This window comes from Microtus oregoni, unplaced genomic scaffold (genome assembly GCF_018167655.1).
Source record: "Microtus oregoni isolate MIOR12 unplaced genomic scaffold, Mior012 000001F_ref0000356, whole genome shotgun sequence".
Lineage (NCBI taxonomy): Eukaryota > Metazoa > Chordata > Mammalia > Rodentia > Cricetidae > Microtus > Microtus oregoni.
Window position 1 is genome coordinate 4698061 of NW_024543060.1, and position 17162 is coordinate 4715222.

At 44.6% G+C, this 17162-nt stretch overlaps 1 protein-coding gene across 3 annotated transcripts in view; it reads left to right on the plus strand.

The window, feature by feature from the left end:
- The window catches only part of Ints9 (integrator complex subunit 9), an 82244-nt gene that overhangs the window by 51973 nt on the left and 13109 nt on the right, over positions 1-17162 (plus strand). For all 3 annotated transcript variants that reach the window (XM_041668526.1, XM_041668536.1, XM_041668544.1), the window contains 3 exons: positions 8289-8400; positions 10808-10988; positions 16074-16134. In XM_041668526.1, the coding sequence (XP_041524460.1) occupies positions 8289-8400; positions 10808-10988; positions 16074-16134 (354 nt within the window). The remainder of the gene's footprint in view (positions 1-8288; positions 8401-10807; positions 10989-16073; positions 16135-17162) is intronic.

Consider the following 17162-nt stretch of genomic DNA (forward strand, 5'->3'; position numbering starts at 1 on the left):
AAAGAGGAGAAAACAGTTCTGTGCCCTTTGTGAAACAGTAGGTGCCGCTACCTGTCTGCAGTGTCTATTCATGTTTTCTGTTGGGGTGGGGACAGGGTCTCCTTTGACCCAGGCTGGTCTCAAACAGCTAAGGATGACCTTGAACTCTGTCCTCCTGCCTCTACCTCCAGAGTGTCCTGACAGGTGTACCACCTCCCCTGACTCATATCTTCTTTTATAACCAAGTTTTATCTCAAGGTCTACAGGAGACAAGTTCCTGTGTTTTCCTGTAGCTAGCAGAATTCTGGGCTCTTCCCGCTTACTGAGATCAAAATCCCATCAATGTCATCATAATCTGCCTCATTGAATCAAATTTTTTTATTGGCAGCTTCTTTCATTCTTGATGTATTCTGCCCTAAAAGACAAGAGGATGACTTGGCTGCCAACTGCTCTGATTTGTCCTGCTTAGATCAAAACCTTTACAGTACAGTTGACGTAATTTCCAGTAAATTGTCCTTACAAGGGCCATAAATTTAAAGGGAAAATAAGGTCTTGAGAATAATGAGCAACATACCTAAATAATTGGTTTAATTTCTAGTTGGCAACCTGTACTATATGTTTCAAAGGAAAAAAAATAGATTTTTCCTTCACCCATATTGTTGGTTTTATATTGAATATGTGGGAATAAAGAAGTTTTAGTTTGAAAAACTCATGATGGTCCACTGTAAAGGTTAAGAAACTGCCAGGGATGTGTCTGGCCCACACTTATTCTGGGGAGAAAATTAATGAAATAAGCCAGGTTTTATTGGGTTACAGACACACCTGTTTGTGAATCGCTTAGAACTCGGCATATGCTGTGACGGCAGATTTAAAGTTAAGCTTCACAGAAAGTCTGCTGTCCTCTGGCCTGCCTGATTGGAGCCCCTGTGTGCAGAGAGACACAGCACAAACTGCTGCAGTGGTCTCTAAAACAAGAGTACGAGGCTTCTGCCTAAACTGGAAGCAGCGGGAGTGGAGAGGTGGCTTTGAGAAAACACAGGCTGAGCCGGAGAATGGTTGTACATGCCTTTAATCACAGCAGTTGGGAGGCAGAGGCAGGTGGATCTGTGAGTTCAAGGCGAGCCTGGTCTATAATTCTACAGTGTAAGTTCCAGGACAGCCAAGGCTACACAAAGAAACCCTGTCTTAAAAAAAAAAAAAAAAGAAAAAGAAAACATAGGCAAGTCTTTAATGCTGGGGTGACAAGATGGCTCACCAGGTATTGGCGCCTACTGCCAAGTCTGATGACCTGAGTTCAATACCTGGGACCCATATGGTAAAAAGAAAGACCTGACTCCCACAGGTTGACCTCTCACCATGCCACAAGTGCACACAAATGCTCACAAAATCATGACAAATTTCAATATGATATTTTTAAATGTAGAGCAATTACTGGTGGCCACTGTCTTCAGGGGAGGAAAAATGGAAGTAAAAGATTCTGTGCATTGAGTGACATTGAGAATAAGGATAATGCATTTGACAAGGAGTTGGCAAGGTGATCATCTGTCTCAGAAGTAGGTTGTAGATAATGATGGATGTGAACAGAGACAGTATTAGCTAGAAGTACAAGACCGGAACCTGGGTTGAAGGCAAGTGTAGAAACAAATTGGAGAATCATCATACTTATTTTGATTGTATAAATAAAAGGCCAAGGGCCAAAGATCGGCCAGTAGGAAAAGGAAGAAAAGCAGCCTTGTGTATGGGTAGAAAGAGAGAAGAAAACTGAGGCCCTAGCAAAGAAGAGTATCCCGAGCAGGAAGGAAGGGCACAGGTTCCCAGCGCTTACTCGGCAGCCATGCCAGCTGTCTGGCTCCAGTGCACCCTTCAATGGTGTCATCTGCAACCCCGCTCTTGTGTCCCTTGCTTCCCCTTAGAGCGGAAGTCTCCAGTCCCACTGTTCACACAGGCGGTGGTAGCCGGTGATTTGTAGTGAAGTTTAAAGGCGGTGCTTTTATAATCCCTGGATGAGTGTGCTCATGGTCCACACCTATTTATGAAGGAGTTTTTTTTTTTTAGGCCTGCTCCTTATAGAATGTCTGAGATAACCGTGTGCTCTGTAGACTGTACATGAATATTTGTTCTCTGTTCTGCCCTTTACTTCCTTCCTTATATTAGGGTTAACTCTGTTCTACCCCATTTAACTCTCCTATTGTCATTTAACTGTTGGAATTTGGTATGCAGTGCTTTGTGCTTCATCTTAAATAGGTTATAACGGCCTCTACAGTCATCATCCTTCAAAACCCAATGGTATTTACTGCATTTTTTGTTTTAGTCTATTCTATCCGGTTAAACTTGGGTTAGACAGGATTGGTTTTTGGTTGTTTTTTTTTTATTTCCCGGTTTTGTTGCTGTTAGCACAATTAATTGTATGTACTGATGTATTTCACCGTGCTGTTTCCACACATGCATGCAATGCATATTGATCATATTGAGCCATTGTCGGCTCGCGCTCACCACCCCTCTTCCCAGTGCCTTCTAATCACTGTCCTCCTTTGGTTTGGGATGGGGGAGTGGAGTGTGGGTTTTTTTTCCTTTCTGCACATGAGAGAGAACACAGAGTACTTTGCTCTCTGTTTCTATAGCTGCTAATTCCCTAATGTACTGTTCCATTTGCCTCCATTTCGCTGCACATGACAAGACCGCTGTTGTTCTAGCTGAATGGGCTGTGTTGCATGGATAGCTGCCATATTCTCTTCGTGAGTTCATGTCTTGTGAGCACTTACATCGAGTTCATATCTTTGCTTTGTTTTCTCGAGATCTTGTTGTCCACGCTCTCATAATGTGCATTCCTCCCATAAATCTAAAGAAAATATTTTAAATTTTAAAGCCCTTAAAACTGTTGTTCAGATTTAAAGTAGCCACTCATTTTCCTGGTTTCACTTTGTATTGTTGACAATTTTTTCTTTTGGATTTTCTCAAAAGTTTTGTTGTTTGTTGGTTTGTTTTGTTTTTTTAATGCACTACTTTGATGTGGATGCTCCATGGTGAAAGTTAAATGTCATACAGTTTCGACTAGGGCCACAAGAAAGGTACAAGCAGGCCCTGAATTTGTTGGAGCTTCTGGCTCACTTAACTTGGCCCCAGGAAGCCAGGAGAGGAAGACAACGGGCTGGCATCTGTGTCTTTCTCCTTTGGCTGTCTCCATTGTTTGTCTCTCTCCTCCCCCCCCCCTTCTCTCTCTCTCTCTCTCTCTGTGTGTGTGTGGGGGGGGGCATGTGTGTGTGTGTGTGTGTGTGTGTGTGTGTGTGTGTGTATTGGCTCCTCAGGAGCCAACGCTATTCCCCAAGCGAGAGCTTAGGAATGGAGTGTCTAAAAAGGCAAGGGAAGACAAGATGGTAGATGTGACCTTTGCAGAAGTTCTGATAGGGAGGAGCTTTTCTCCACAGTGCAGCTGAATGTTGTTATAAGACCAGAAGTCCACTGTGGGAGTCCAGGGCTGCAGCTAGGAAATTGGGGAGTTTTGAAATGGCGGGGTTTGAATTGGTTTTGGGGGGCAGAGTTGTACTTGATGGTCTGGGGGGTATTTTTTTTTCTTTCCTAGGCAATAAGTCCTTAACTGTTTTCACTTGTTCCTTCTTCTCTGCCATCTGGGTTTTTGTTTGTTTGTTTGTTTATTGTTTTCATTATTAATTTTTATTGAGCTCTACATTTTTCTCTGCTCCCCTTCCTGCCTCTCCCCTCCCCTTCAACCCTCTCCCAAGTTCCCCATGCTCCCAATTTACTCAGAAGATCTTGTCTTTTTCTACTTCCCATGTAGATTAGATCTATGTATGTCTCTCTTAAGGTCCTCATTGTCATCTAGGTTCTCTGGGATTGTGAGTTGTAGGCTGGTATTCTTTACTTTATGTTTAAAAACCACTTATGAGTGAGTACTCTAATAACTGTCTTTCTGGGCCTAAGTTACCTCACTCAAAATGATGTTTTCTAGCTCCATTCATTTGCCTACAAATTTCAAGGTGCCGTTATTTTTTCCTGCTGTGTAGTACTCCATTGTGTAATATACCACATTTTCCTTATCCATTCTTCAGTCGAGGGGCGTTTAGGTTGTTTCCAGGTTCTGGCTATGACAAACAATGCTGCTGTGAACGGTTTTGGGTTTTTTTTTCTTTTTTTTTTCCCATAGGATTATCTGTGGTTTAATATATATATACCATTCTACCTCCATGTATGCCTACAGGCCAGAAGAAGGCATCAGATCTCATTACAGATGGTTGTGAGCCACCATGTAGTTGCTGGGAATTGAACTCAGGACCTCTGGAAGAGCAGCTAGTGCTCTTATCCTCTGAGCCATCTCTCCAGCCCTGTGAATGATTTTTAAGGTATAAAGGGCCTTCAGATTTCTTTTTTTTTTTTAAATATTTATTTATTTATTATGTATACAATATTCTGTCTGTATGCCTGAAGGCCAGAAGAGGGCACCAGACCTCTTTACAGATGGTTGTGAGCCACCATGTAGTTGCTGGGAATTGAACTCAGGACCTCTGGAAGAGCAGGCAATGCTCTTATCCTCTGAGCCATCTCTCCAGCCCCGGGCCTTCAGATTTCTCTGCATCCTTGCTGGCCTCTGTTTTCACTTTCCCTTGACCAGGCTGCCGTTTCTCCTGTGTTTCAATCATCTAGTCTTCTGCACTGTGGCTTCCTTTCGTTGTACTTCCTGGATCCTGTTTCACAGCTAAGAGTGAACTCACTACCTCACCTTAGGAATCTCCTCCTGTATTTTCCCTACCCCTTTGTCCTTCTTGCCTTCTATAAGTATTATCACCAAAAGCCATTCTGTGTTTCAGGCTGCTGACTTCTTATTGCCTGCCCTGTTCATAGGATTCACTCTGACCTTTATTGCATTTTCTCGGTTACACTCTGTCTCTTTACTGCTGGCCTCTGCACGTGTACACCTTCATGTGTACATGTATATATACACATATACCACCACACTTGTACACACAAAATAATAAAAGTTAAGTGGAAAGGGAAAGAGACTTTTGGGAGGGAAGAGGAAGGAAAAGCGGTCATGGAGAAGCGAATATGGTCCGTGTGCATTATATATGTGAATGAAGATGTCAGAACCAAACCTGTTAGTTGTTTTATAAGTGAATGTGTGCTTATAAATTAAAGTTAATTGTTAGAGGACTGTTGTAGAATATTATTTTAAGGTATGTTACTTTTTTATGCTGTGGAACATTTGTTTAATGATGCAAAGATGTGTTTGATTAAATGAAATTCACCTGTGGTCAGGAGGCTGCGTCAGCAACTAGCTGACAGGAAGTTGTAGGGAGGAGCCCAGTGGAGAAGGGCTTTTAAAGAGAGGCAAGGAGATGCACGAGAACTTCTTGAGAGACACGAGGAGGTAAACTTGGGGAGCAGAATTCCACCTCAGCTTTTGAGTCTTGAGTTCTTTAGAGGGACAGAGATTTAGATAAATTCCCTTTGTAGCTTTGAAAGAGTTGGTGCCTGAGGGAACAGAATTTCAACGGAGTGGCAGTTGCTGACTAGGATAGCTGTAGCTTAAAAGGCAGCAACAATTTAAAAAGAGGACAATTGGCGCCCCATGTTAGGCACCTAAATGTTGTTTGATTTTTTTTTTTTCTCTTTTGGCTTTTTGAGGGGCCCTCCACCCAGCTCCCAAATAAATCACACATAGAGGCTTATTCTTAGTTAGGAATGCCCACCCTTGGCTTGTTTCTAGCCAGCTTTTCTTAAATTACCCTACCTACCTTTGCCTCTGGGCTCTTTCCTTCTCTTACTTCAGTAGATCTCACTTTCACTCTTACCCCATGGCTGGCTGGGTGGCTGGCCCCACTCCTCCTCCCCTCTTTCTCCTGTTTATTCTCTCTGCCTGCCAGGCCCTCATAGCCTTGCTCCTGTCTCACTATTGCCTGTTCAGCTCTTTATTAGACCATCAGGTGTTTTAGACAGGCAGTGAATTACAACTTCACAGAGTTAAAGAAATGCAGCATAAACAAAAGCAACACACCTTAAAATAATATTCCCCTACAAAGGACAGTACAGTAAAACAGTTCTAACTAGGCTTGGAGTTTGGGATTTATTGTTTTGTTTTTATGTATATAAATGTTTTGCCTGTGTGTATGTATGTCTCTGCAACGTATGCACGCCTGATACCTGCAGAAGTCAGAGGAGGATATCAGATCCCCTAGAACTGGAGCTAAGGATGATTTTGAGTCACTGTGTAGGTGATGGGAACTGAACTCCACTCCTCTGCAAGAGCAACCAGTGCTCCTAACCATGATCCGTCTTTCCAAGCCCCCTAAACTTGGAGTTTTTACTGTTTTATTCCATCTGTTTATAACTATCAGTCTGTGAGCTAGTTTTAATTCTTAAACAAGGGAGGTTTTTCTTTTTGTGATTAAACAAAATATTCCCCCTTAAGCACTCATCAAGTGGCTGTTGACACCAGTAATATATGCATTTATCTTGATGAAGTACAGATATTTGAAGTGTCACCTGGGCGTGGAGACTTTCAGTAAAGCCTTTTAAGCCTGTGTCTGTCCTGGAGCCTTGGGAGTCAGTAAGGCTGTCTCTGCTTAGGGCTGAGATTACAAACATCTGCAAACCTGACCGCCAAGTGTCTTGTAATGATTCCAGCTCAGGCTGCTCACACTAAACACCACCCTGCATTTGTTTGTGGGTTTTTAATATTCAAAAGGAGATATTAATGGCTGAGGCTCAGAGGTCACGTCAGAGTAGTTCACTCCGTATTTTGTTTTCTTTAGTTCAGCCATTCTTAAACTTTTGAGGTCATGGCCCTTTCTGACCACCTAGTTAAATCTACAGAGCCATATAGAATCAAATACACGATTTCAGGGAATCTGGTGGCCCTCTGAGGTCCTCCTCCACCTCAGTCAGTTTAGTTGGCTATCTTAAGCCAAATACGTCATTTACTGCACTGCTGGGTCCCCTTGTCACCATTGTAGTTTCCTTCCGGTACACACAGGAAGCAGTCCAAGGCTCGTTGTGTCGCTACTGCTAAAGCCATTTTGCCCCCTACCCGTGCACACTTACTTCCTTTTGTGGAAACAGAAGTACATAGGGGTGAATCTGAGAGGTTCTGCCCAAGAAGAGGAAAAGCTGTTAGGTGCATTAGTAAATACCTGCAGAGAGGAACCAAGTCACGTACTGCCTGTTCAGCACTGAGCTCTCTCTGCCCAGTTAAAGAATTTCTTCTGGGTTATGTATGAGCAGTTTGTAACAGGGCCATACCTTGTTATTTCATGAAATAAAGAAGCCCGTGTCTCCCTCCATACTTTGATACTCAAAGGAGAAGCTCTCAAGAGTTATGGATTCTTGGAGTTGACAGTCTAGATTTGGGGCTTTGCTGGGCTGCTCTGCAAAAGGAAGAATAAGATATCTTCATAAAGTGTGCGGGCCTGCGCTTTTTCAGGGCAGATAGTCACAAGAGGAAAACATTTGAAGACTCTCTGGCCTCTCGGTTCTTATACCTTTGTTTACAGTCAAATCCTAATTTATGCAGAAAAGCAGAATATTTTAAGTGCTCTGAAAATAATCACAGTTTAAGTGATAGTAGGTAAAAGTAATTGCCAACATCATAGAGAATGGCATGTGCCAGTGGGGCTCACAGTTGACATGCAGATAGAGTGTGTGAGCCGCCTCAACTCAAGAGTCAGCTGAAGGAGGTGGTCACAGGAAATCGAGTTCAAAGATTGCTCAAAGTCATAGGTAGGACTAGTTGAGGAATTGGGAACAGGCCTGAGTGCTAACCCAGTGTTCTTTCTGGTTCCTCCAACCCTTGCTACACAGGTGAACGACCTTGCCTCTGTCTTCCCATGACATGTGCTTGTCTCCTTAGCAATTATTCTGAGAAGGTGGTTATTTAGTGCAGATGTGATTCCCAGTCAAACAGCAGAAGCATTTCCCAGAAACTTGCTAGAAATGCAGATTCTCAGGCCCTGCCTGGGAACAAACCAGAAACTGTAGGAATGAGCTCAGCGGTTCTCTAGCATACCCTCTGGCGACCCTGATCCATGTGGAAGGCATGTGCATGTCATTCTCAAGAGGAAGCACTGGAAACAGGAGGCCTTTCCTGTGGCTGACAGGGAAAAGGTGATCTTAAATGTCTAGTTCTGTAACGGTGGATGTGAAGTGAGACCACCCAGTCATGGCAGATTGTTGCTAACTCCGGAGCTGCTAAGCCTTCGCTGTGGGAGAACTTGCTGCTGGACTAGACCCACAAGGGAAGCATTTGATCTTGTCCCTTTGCTCCTTGTAGATAACAGTCGCTTTCTTTTGTCTTTCAGCCCATGGACCAAGCTTCTCTCAAAAATAGCGATGTTCTGGTTCTCACAGGGCTGACGCAGATCCCCACTGCCAACCCCGACGGCATGGTGGGCGAGTTCTGCAGCAACCTTGGTAAGGGACTTCTCAAGACTGATCTTGGGGTGTGCATCCTAGGCTTATTTCTCATTCGAGCTTCACCCTTTCCCTCCAGTCCTGCCCTCTGGTGTCTCTTTGAAGCCTCCCTGCTCTCACTGACTTCCACCCCTAGGTTCCTCCTTGAAATGCACTGTTGGCCAAAGGAGCCATTCCTAAGGATTGTAAATCTGAAAATGTGCTAAGAGTTGTGCAGCCATATATCAGAATTGGTAGCAGCTTCTAGAAACATAGTCGGCATTCTCTCACAGACCGTGTTGGCTAACCCCTTCCTGTGGTGGGTATGGCAGGAGATGCGAGCTCATACATTGCAGCGGGAGAGTCACACCCCCTCACGCTGCTTTGCAAATACTAGCCCAGCAATGACTCACACTTGAAAGTCACACCAGTGAAAAGATGGATGCATGGAATTGTTCTTGCTGATGTTTGGTTGCTTTTATTTTTCCTTCTTTTGGGAAAAGACTGAATTGAAAGCCCTAGGGATGGTTTCTGTCTGGAAAACATTTTTTCCCCTTGGTAAAATTGTCAGTGAAATCTTGCAATCCCATTCCTGTCTTAGGAAAGAAGGGTGGCTCCTGTCTATGTCTGTGCAGGCTGCTACGACAAAGTATCATCATTGGGGTACAAACTGACAATGTGACCACCTCGTAAACAGTCAAGGGGAAGGCTTTTATTGTAGATATGAGAGAAAGAGTAGCAAGAGGCATCTGGAAGAGTCCAGAGGAGAGAGAAAAAGAAGTAGACTGAACATGGACAGAACCATCTGTGAGAGAGGGGAGAACAGAGAGAATACAGTGTGAGAGAAGCAGGAACGGAGCGAGGGGTGGGGAGCCTAGGAGGTGAAGGGTGCTTAAGGTGGAAGAGGAGGTGAGAAGGGCCAGGGTGCTAACATAGACTCTGAAATGTGTAACGGGTACTTGTGATACTGAGGGAGCCTGGAGGCCAGCATGGACTTTGATATGCCTATAGACACCACAGTAGCCATGTGTCCCTTCTGCCAGAAGTAAAGGAAATGACTCCATTTGGTAGATGGGAACCGGTTTCACAGCCACCAGAAATCCTCCTATTGTCCAGATTGAGCTCATTTCTGGATATCTGGACTGCCTTTTAGAGTTTGGGGACTAGAGTTTCCTTTGGATCTAACAGTTGGGTGACTTAGGCAGTGAGCATTTGTTTCACAGCCCTGAGACAGAAATGAGACCCAGAGGACCACGCGTTTCCTGCATCCTCATAGGGAGCAAAGAAAGCTCATCTCCTTTCATCTTCTTACAGACATACTAGTGAGAGAAAATGCAATGAAAAGAACTTAAATAGAAACAGTTTATTTCCATCTGGCTCACTCAGCCATGATGAGGGACTAAGCAGAGACATCCTGCAAACTTTACATAGGATTTAAAGGGAAGGGGCTGCTGGAAGCTCGGGTTTACTGCAGTCATGAAAATCCACACTGAAGCTGGCAGTGGTGGCTCATGCCTTTAATCTCAGCACTCGGGAGGCAGAGGCATGCAGATCTGTGTGAGTTAGGAGGCCAGCCTAGTCTAAAGAGAAAATCTATCTTGAAAAACCAAAAATAAAAATTAAAAAAAAATATTCTGCTAGGCAGCAGTGGCTCACACCTTTAACACCAGCACTTGGGAGGCAGAGGCAGGTGGATCTCTGTGAGTTCAAGGCAAGCCTGGTATACGGAGCTAGTTCCAGGACAGCTAAGGCTGTTACAAAGAGAAACTCTTTAAAAAAAAAAAAAACAAAAAAAACAAAAAAAAAAACACACTGTGTGCCCAGAGACAGTGATGAGAACATCAACCTTCAACCCTGCATTGCCCTGATGTCTGCTCCTCCGCAGAAGTAGATGATGTAAAGGCATGGGTCATAAGAACAGGCTGTGGCAGGAAGGCTGAGAGAGAGAGGAGAGCGAGAATAGCGGGGTCATAAAGAGAAAGAGTAGCTGTGCAGAGGGAAAGGAAGTTTAGGGTGGGGACATGGCCAGAAGGGCCGGGGTGCTACTAGCCGGAACTTTGCAGAGTCTAATAGGTACGGCAATACCGAAGGAGCCTGGTGCCACAGGTGGGTAAGGGAAATGACTCCTTTAGTTCATGGGAACTGGTTTCACCAGTGCCTGAGGAATGTTGGCTTTTGTCTAACTGTCCAAAATCCTCCTGCAGTCCAGGTAGAGCTCGTTTCTGGATATTTGGACTCCCTTTCAGAGTTTTGGGAACTGGAGTTTTCCTTTGGTCTGACAAAAGCTACATAACAAGAACTTGTCTCAAAAATAAACAAAATCAGACAGAAGAAAACAGAAGAAATGTAATTGCTGTTTTAAAGGCTGCATTCGCCCTTCCTAACACTGTCTGTTTGGTACCATCTTCTCCTTCCTCAACTGTTCTAGCTCTGACGGTCCGGAACGGAGGGAATGTGCTGGTTCCCTGCTACCCGTCGGGGGTGATCTACGACCTCCTGGAGTGCCTGTATCAGTATATTGACTCAGCTGGCCTCTCCAGCATCCCCTTCTACTTCATCTCCCCGGTGGCCAACAGTTCACTGGAGTTTTCCCAGATTTTTGCTGAATGGTATGTCAGCGTCCTGTCTCTGAGTTCTACTTCAGTATATTTAGTCAGTAAGAGTAAAAATAATCGTGATGTCTTAGAGTTCTGGAAAGTGTGTGTGTGATGAGGAGAGGATGAAAGCAGCTTAAATTACTCTGTCCTCAAAAGAACCATTGCTTACTTTCCTACCTACTACAAAGAGAAGTTCCATTCTGAAAGATCTTCACCTTGTTGTAGTTAATTAACTATATCTGATAAGAAACGCTACATTTTTATTTTATTTCCATAGCCCATTTACCAAAGTCATGTTTTATCATATCAGGAATCTGATCAAATCCTAGGGCAGATACTTAGGCATCATGAGGTTACTGAACCCTAGTGGTGTATGGTAAGTTTAAGTCTTAACTCCTCTGGCCAAAAAGAGGGAGATGGAAGTAGTAGTTACTGTTACAATGTACTTATTATTTCTAAATATTCTGGAACCATGAGACACACAGTAGAGTATGTCCAATCATTTTTAGTAATATGGTGGCCAAATGGACACAGCATTTACTAAGTTTCTCACTGAAAACAGAATTTTTGGGGAGTTGGGGGTAGTTTTTTTTTTTTTTTTTTTTCGAGACAGGGTTTCTCTGTGTAGCCCTGGCTGTCCTGGAGCTTGCTCTGTAGACCAGGCTGGCCTCGAACTCAATCTCGAGTGCTGGGATTAAAGGCGTACACTACTGCTGGCTGAGAACAGAATTTTTACATTCCTCTGTCATAACATATCCAACATTATGTATGTCCCTTGCCCCACCCCAGCTTTAGTATGGGGGTTTCCTTCCCACTGAATTGCGGGCTTCCCCCTGAATTGACACTGCTCATCTTGGCGGGTAGGACTGTTCCTTATTGTTGGTCTTCAGTGATTTTTATCCTTTACACATAGGTCTCTTCCCCACATAGGGTGCCCTAAGAATTATTTGTAGACTGAATCAGGGTACTAGAAATTTGTTTTCATCCAGATCCCCAATAAAAATATTGCAGCACACTCTGGGTCCAGCCCTGAAGGCACATCAGGCAGTGCACCCATCTCACCAGGCCTGTGGCTGCAAGTATGCCTGTCACCCAGAGCACAGGGATGAGAGTGCTGTAGGGTCCTTCTGTGGTTTTGTTTCATAGGGTTTTGTTAGCTCGTAAGTGGGTGGTCCATATTTGCTGTTGGGCAGGGGGATGACAGAAAACAATAGGCCCTGAGCCTGCAGCACCATGGTCAGAGTAACCCCCCCCCCCCCCAGCATCTAGCAGTCATGCTGAGTAGGTGACACTCTGAAGGCAGCGCCTTGCTACCTGTGACTATTTCATCTGCTTTTGTTTTCCTAAAGGGGTGGTAGCTCAGGAGTGCAGTGCTTGTGTAGCAGGAAACATTTAATTTTAGTAAACCATGTGAAATCTTTGGGAAGACCAGCATTTGCTTGTATTCCCAGCACTCAGGAAGCTGAGCAGGAGGATCAGAGGTTCAAGGTCAGACTCAGTTATAAGCCAGACCTTGTCTCAAAATGAGAACACAGGCTGCAACATTGTCTCCTGTTTTACATCACCCGCATCCCTATAGTTTAGCTTATTAGCTTGTTATTGGCTGGCAGGGCTTTTCCTTTTAGGAATAAATCATAAATTGATACTATTCTGTATATGTATGATGATAGCATTTGCCTTAGGTAAGTTACTAAAAGTGGAATTACTGGAATAAAGGGTAGAAATATTTTTTAATGTTCATTATCTGACAGTAAACTATTTGCCAGAAAGATTTTTATGTAAATTATTTCTTTTTTTTGTCCATTTACTTCTTAGAGGTTTTATATCTATTACGTATTTGAACTCTGTACATATTAATGATACTTTTTGTTAATATTCTCTAGCCATGTCCTCATTTTGATACTTTCTGAAATTTTTTCTGTTTAATAACTTTGTACTTTTTAGATTTACAGAAAAGCATAATGATAATAGAGTTCCCATACACCTTTCACCTGATTTCCCCTAGTGTTAATATTAATTGTGACCAATCATGTTTATCAAAACTAAAATATCAGGGTAACTGGAGAAGTGCTTCAGTGGTGAGAGCTCTGGGTACTCTTCCAGAGGACCTGGGTTCAGGTCCCAGGACCCACATGCAACTCCCAAATACCGGAAACTCCAGTCCCGAGGGTAAATCCTACTCCCTCTTCAGCCTGTGCAGGTAGTGCACACGTGGTGCACAAACATACATGCAAGCAAAACACCCACACACAGAAAATAAAAACAAGTAAATCTTCAGAAAGAGAGAGTGTGCAAGAACTAATAATAGAGCCAGGGGTAGTGGCATATGCTTGTAATCTCAGCAGTGAGGAGCCTGGAGGAAAGAAAATCCAGAATGCAAAGCTAGCCCCAGCTGCATAGTGAGTTCGAAGCCAACCTCAGCAACATGGAACCCTGTTTAAAAAAAAAGAAAGTAGTATGTTTGAACACATGAAACACGACTAGTCCAGAAACCTGGGAGCCAGGGAAGGCGTTACAGGTTGGGATGTCCTTGGTATTGGGGTGGCAGAAGCCATAGAATGCATGTTCTTGCCTAGGGAGAGGAGAACGATCAGAGAGAGGCTGGTAAGGGATGGAATGCTTGCTCCTCGAGGGAGAAGGAATGGTGTAAAGAGGAGTAAGATTAGGACGTAAGTTCTGTCCTCGGAGTGAGTTAAGAATCATGGTTCCCCAGAAAGAAAGCACAGAGTAAAAGTCTTCCAAACCGTCCCAGCATTAGGTCACTGCCCTCCTCCCGCCCAGCTGCCATTCTCATCCTGAGCTACATGTGGGAGGTCTCTAGGCAGCTGGTGACCATCCTAAGCCGCCAGGTACTGGGATTTTGAAAATGTCACCATTCCAGTGTGGCCTGGAGCCCAAAGACCACTGCTCCAGGACCTTTCCCACTCAGGATCAAAGTCACCACTTGCTTTAGACTGCCTCTTTCGCTTTGCTAGGGCCTTCATGCAGCCTGCAAAGCTCCTTCTCTCTAATCGGAGCTCAGTTGCTTAAATGGACAGGTGCTCGCTCTAGAGCTCTAGACCGGAGTAACTCAGCAAGGGATTGTAGTGGAACCAAGTTAGGCCTGCTCACCCCGTGAGGACCACCATCATCCACTCGGGTTGCTGCCTCCCCTCTTCCTTGCTTGGAAAGGTGCTCCAGGGGACAACCTCGGGCCCATCTGCTTGCTTGGGGCTGCTGGAAGCTACTCTGTGGTTCCTGATCTCAGGGCCTTCTCTGTAACCTGCAAAAGCCCCTGCTCCTTGTTGTCCCAGTATCAGCCCAGCTCCAGACTAAGGGTACCTTTGCTTGCTTGGCTGCTAGGGTTGTTTTCTTTTCAGAGGAGAGAGTTGAAGTGAAAGTCCCAGAGACTCTCCCTGAGCCACCGTGTTCTCAAGAGTGCAGGCTGCTGTATGTCTAGCTTTGGGAGCCCAGAGACTGGGAGGGGGGTATTACAGACTCACAGGCCTGATTCTGAAAGCAGCTTTTGTTGCTTTCCCTGATAACCCAGTAAACACGAGTTGCCCTTTGAACTCCAGCTGCTGCTGCCCCCAGCAGAAGCAAACCCTTTAGCCTCTCAGCGGGGTATGGAAGTATCTGCTGTGCCTACCTGAGGAGTCTAGAAGTGATGAGGGGAGGGCGCACTACTATTGCTTCCCAGTCCCTAATCCGACTGTGGTCCCTTCTCCATCGCCTTCTGATGTACAGTAGTACCCTGGACTCGGAGACTTCTGAACTAAACTCGAATCTCTCTCCTGAGTCTAAAGTGAGGCCAGAACTAGGGTCCATTTAGATGTATGAGGTGCTTTTCTAAAAGTGTTTTCATGATATGTCTTCCTAAAAGGAGCCATATTTTGAAAAGAATATTAAAGAAACTATGGATAGGAAAACCTCAGTACATTATAGGGACAGTATAAAATTTTACTCCTGAACTCTTTGTTTTTACAACATTTTGACAGGGTTCTTAAAATAGTTCCTAGAACATATGGTATGTTTTGTGTGTGTGTGTGTGTGTGTGTGTGTGTGTGTGTGTTCTTGACCAACATGCTCATTGACCAACATGATCACTGCCCATCAGTTGGTTAGTTGTAAGGGGTTTGGTTTTGTTTGTCATATTGCAGTTTTCTAGACTCCTCTTCTTTAATTTTTGAGCCAAAGCTGAAGTTTTACTACGTAACCCACTCTGGCCTCAAACTCAAATCCTCCTGTCTCAGTTCCCTTACAACTGGGATGTACCATGCTGCTATAATGGAATAGGGTGTGTGCATCCACAGAAAGCCATGTCTCAGAAAAGTCAGGTGCTCTTCTCCCAAACACTGTGAGACATAATATGGTGTCTCAGGCTGGATCCTGGAACAGGAAAAGGACCCTGGATGCAGCTGGATCCAGATCAAGTCTGGGCCATAGTGCAGAGGCAGAGTTCTTGTCTGCCATGCACAAAGCAAAAATCAAAACAGTTACAATAATGATAGCTCCAAAACCTGAGTGTTTAACGTACTCACCCGGGCATAGCAGTGCAAACCTTCACACCAGCCCTTGTGAGTTCCAGGCCCCCCACCCTCGTGGGGCATAGGAGCTGTATCCCAGGTGAGTTGTGAGCGCTGCGCACAGGAGAACTGTATTCTCCAGCCTTTTTATGAATCGAGGATTATTCCAAACAAGTAGTCAGCCTATTCTTTAGAAAAACTGTGCTTGCAAGAGACCGTGTCCTGAGTGAGCTATAGGCCTGGCTTCACTTGACTCACTGCCGGGAAGCTTTGAAACAGGGTTCTCAGCCTTCCTAACTCAGCGACCCCTTAAAACAGTTCCTCATGCTGTGCTGACCACCAGACACAAATTATTTTTGTTGATACCTCGTAACAGTAATTTTGCTAGAGTTATGAATCAAAATGTAAACGTCTGTGCTTTCCTATGGTCTAGGGTGACCCCTATGAAAGGGTTGTTTGACCTCCAAAGGAATCTTGACTCCCAAGAACCACTGCTTTAAAAGAACTTGTGTGTGTAGCGTTTGCACTGCTGCCACTAGGTGGCAGTAGATGCCCGTGCACTGCCTAACGCCTTGCTGTGTCTTCTTTAAAGGCTTTGTCACAACAAACAGAGTAAAGTGTATCTCCCGGAGCCGCCTTTCCCACATGCAGAGGTAAGAAAATGAAGCCAGGGAACCAGGGCACAGAAGAAATGTGGGTGATGGTATGTCGGGGATATCAGTCTTTACCTAAAACATCCCTACGTGGAGCCAGGTACAATGACACACACCTGTAACCCCAGCACTGCAGAAGCAGACAGGTTGTGAGTCCCAGGTCAGCCTGGGCACCAACAAGACTAACTCTTAAAACACACACACACACACAATAGGGGTTGAGTTTGATAGTGCAGGCCTTTAATCCCAACACTTGGGAGGAAGAGATAGGTATCTGAGTTCCAGGCCAGCCAGGGCTACACAATGAGATGCTGTTTCAGAAACAAGCAGACAGATTTTTTAAAAGATAAGTACTCCAGCTGACAATTCATTTGCTTCCTCTCATAAACACATCATATTTCAAAGTCTGGACACACAGCCCACTTCTGTCATAGTCTGTGCGAGGGACTTTTACTCCCAACTTTTTTAGGAACGGATCTATTATCAAAATGTTTTCTGGTCATGTCAATCACATATGTAAAAGTTCTTTAACATGTGTTCGTGTGTGTGCAGCAGTGATCAGCCTTAATTGTCCCACACACGCATCTCACAGGTTCTCGCTGGACGTGGATCTTATTACTTCAGGCTGCCTGGCTTTCAAGCCTCGGGCATCCTCCTGACTCCACCCCTCCAGCACTGGACACACATAGGCACACCAGCTTTCTCTGTGGATGCCCAGGTCCAAACTCAGGTCCTCGGGCTTATACAGCAAGCACTTTACCAACTGAGTATTCCCTGGTCCACATGGAAGGTTCCAGTAGTGGAGGTAACAGTGCAGTTAACAAGACGGGAAGCCCTTTCCTCACAGGCCCAACAGGCCGTTTGCTCACCGCGTGGCATCTCAAGCACACTTCCCTGTGTGACTCATGGTACTGTTACTGTGTTATTGCTGCATAATATCTATACCATGTCACAAATACACTGCCATGAATTTACAGTTCTCCTGTTGTTGGACAGGTTATTCCTCATTTTTTATTACGTTTTTGTTA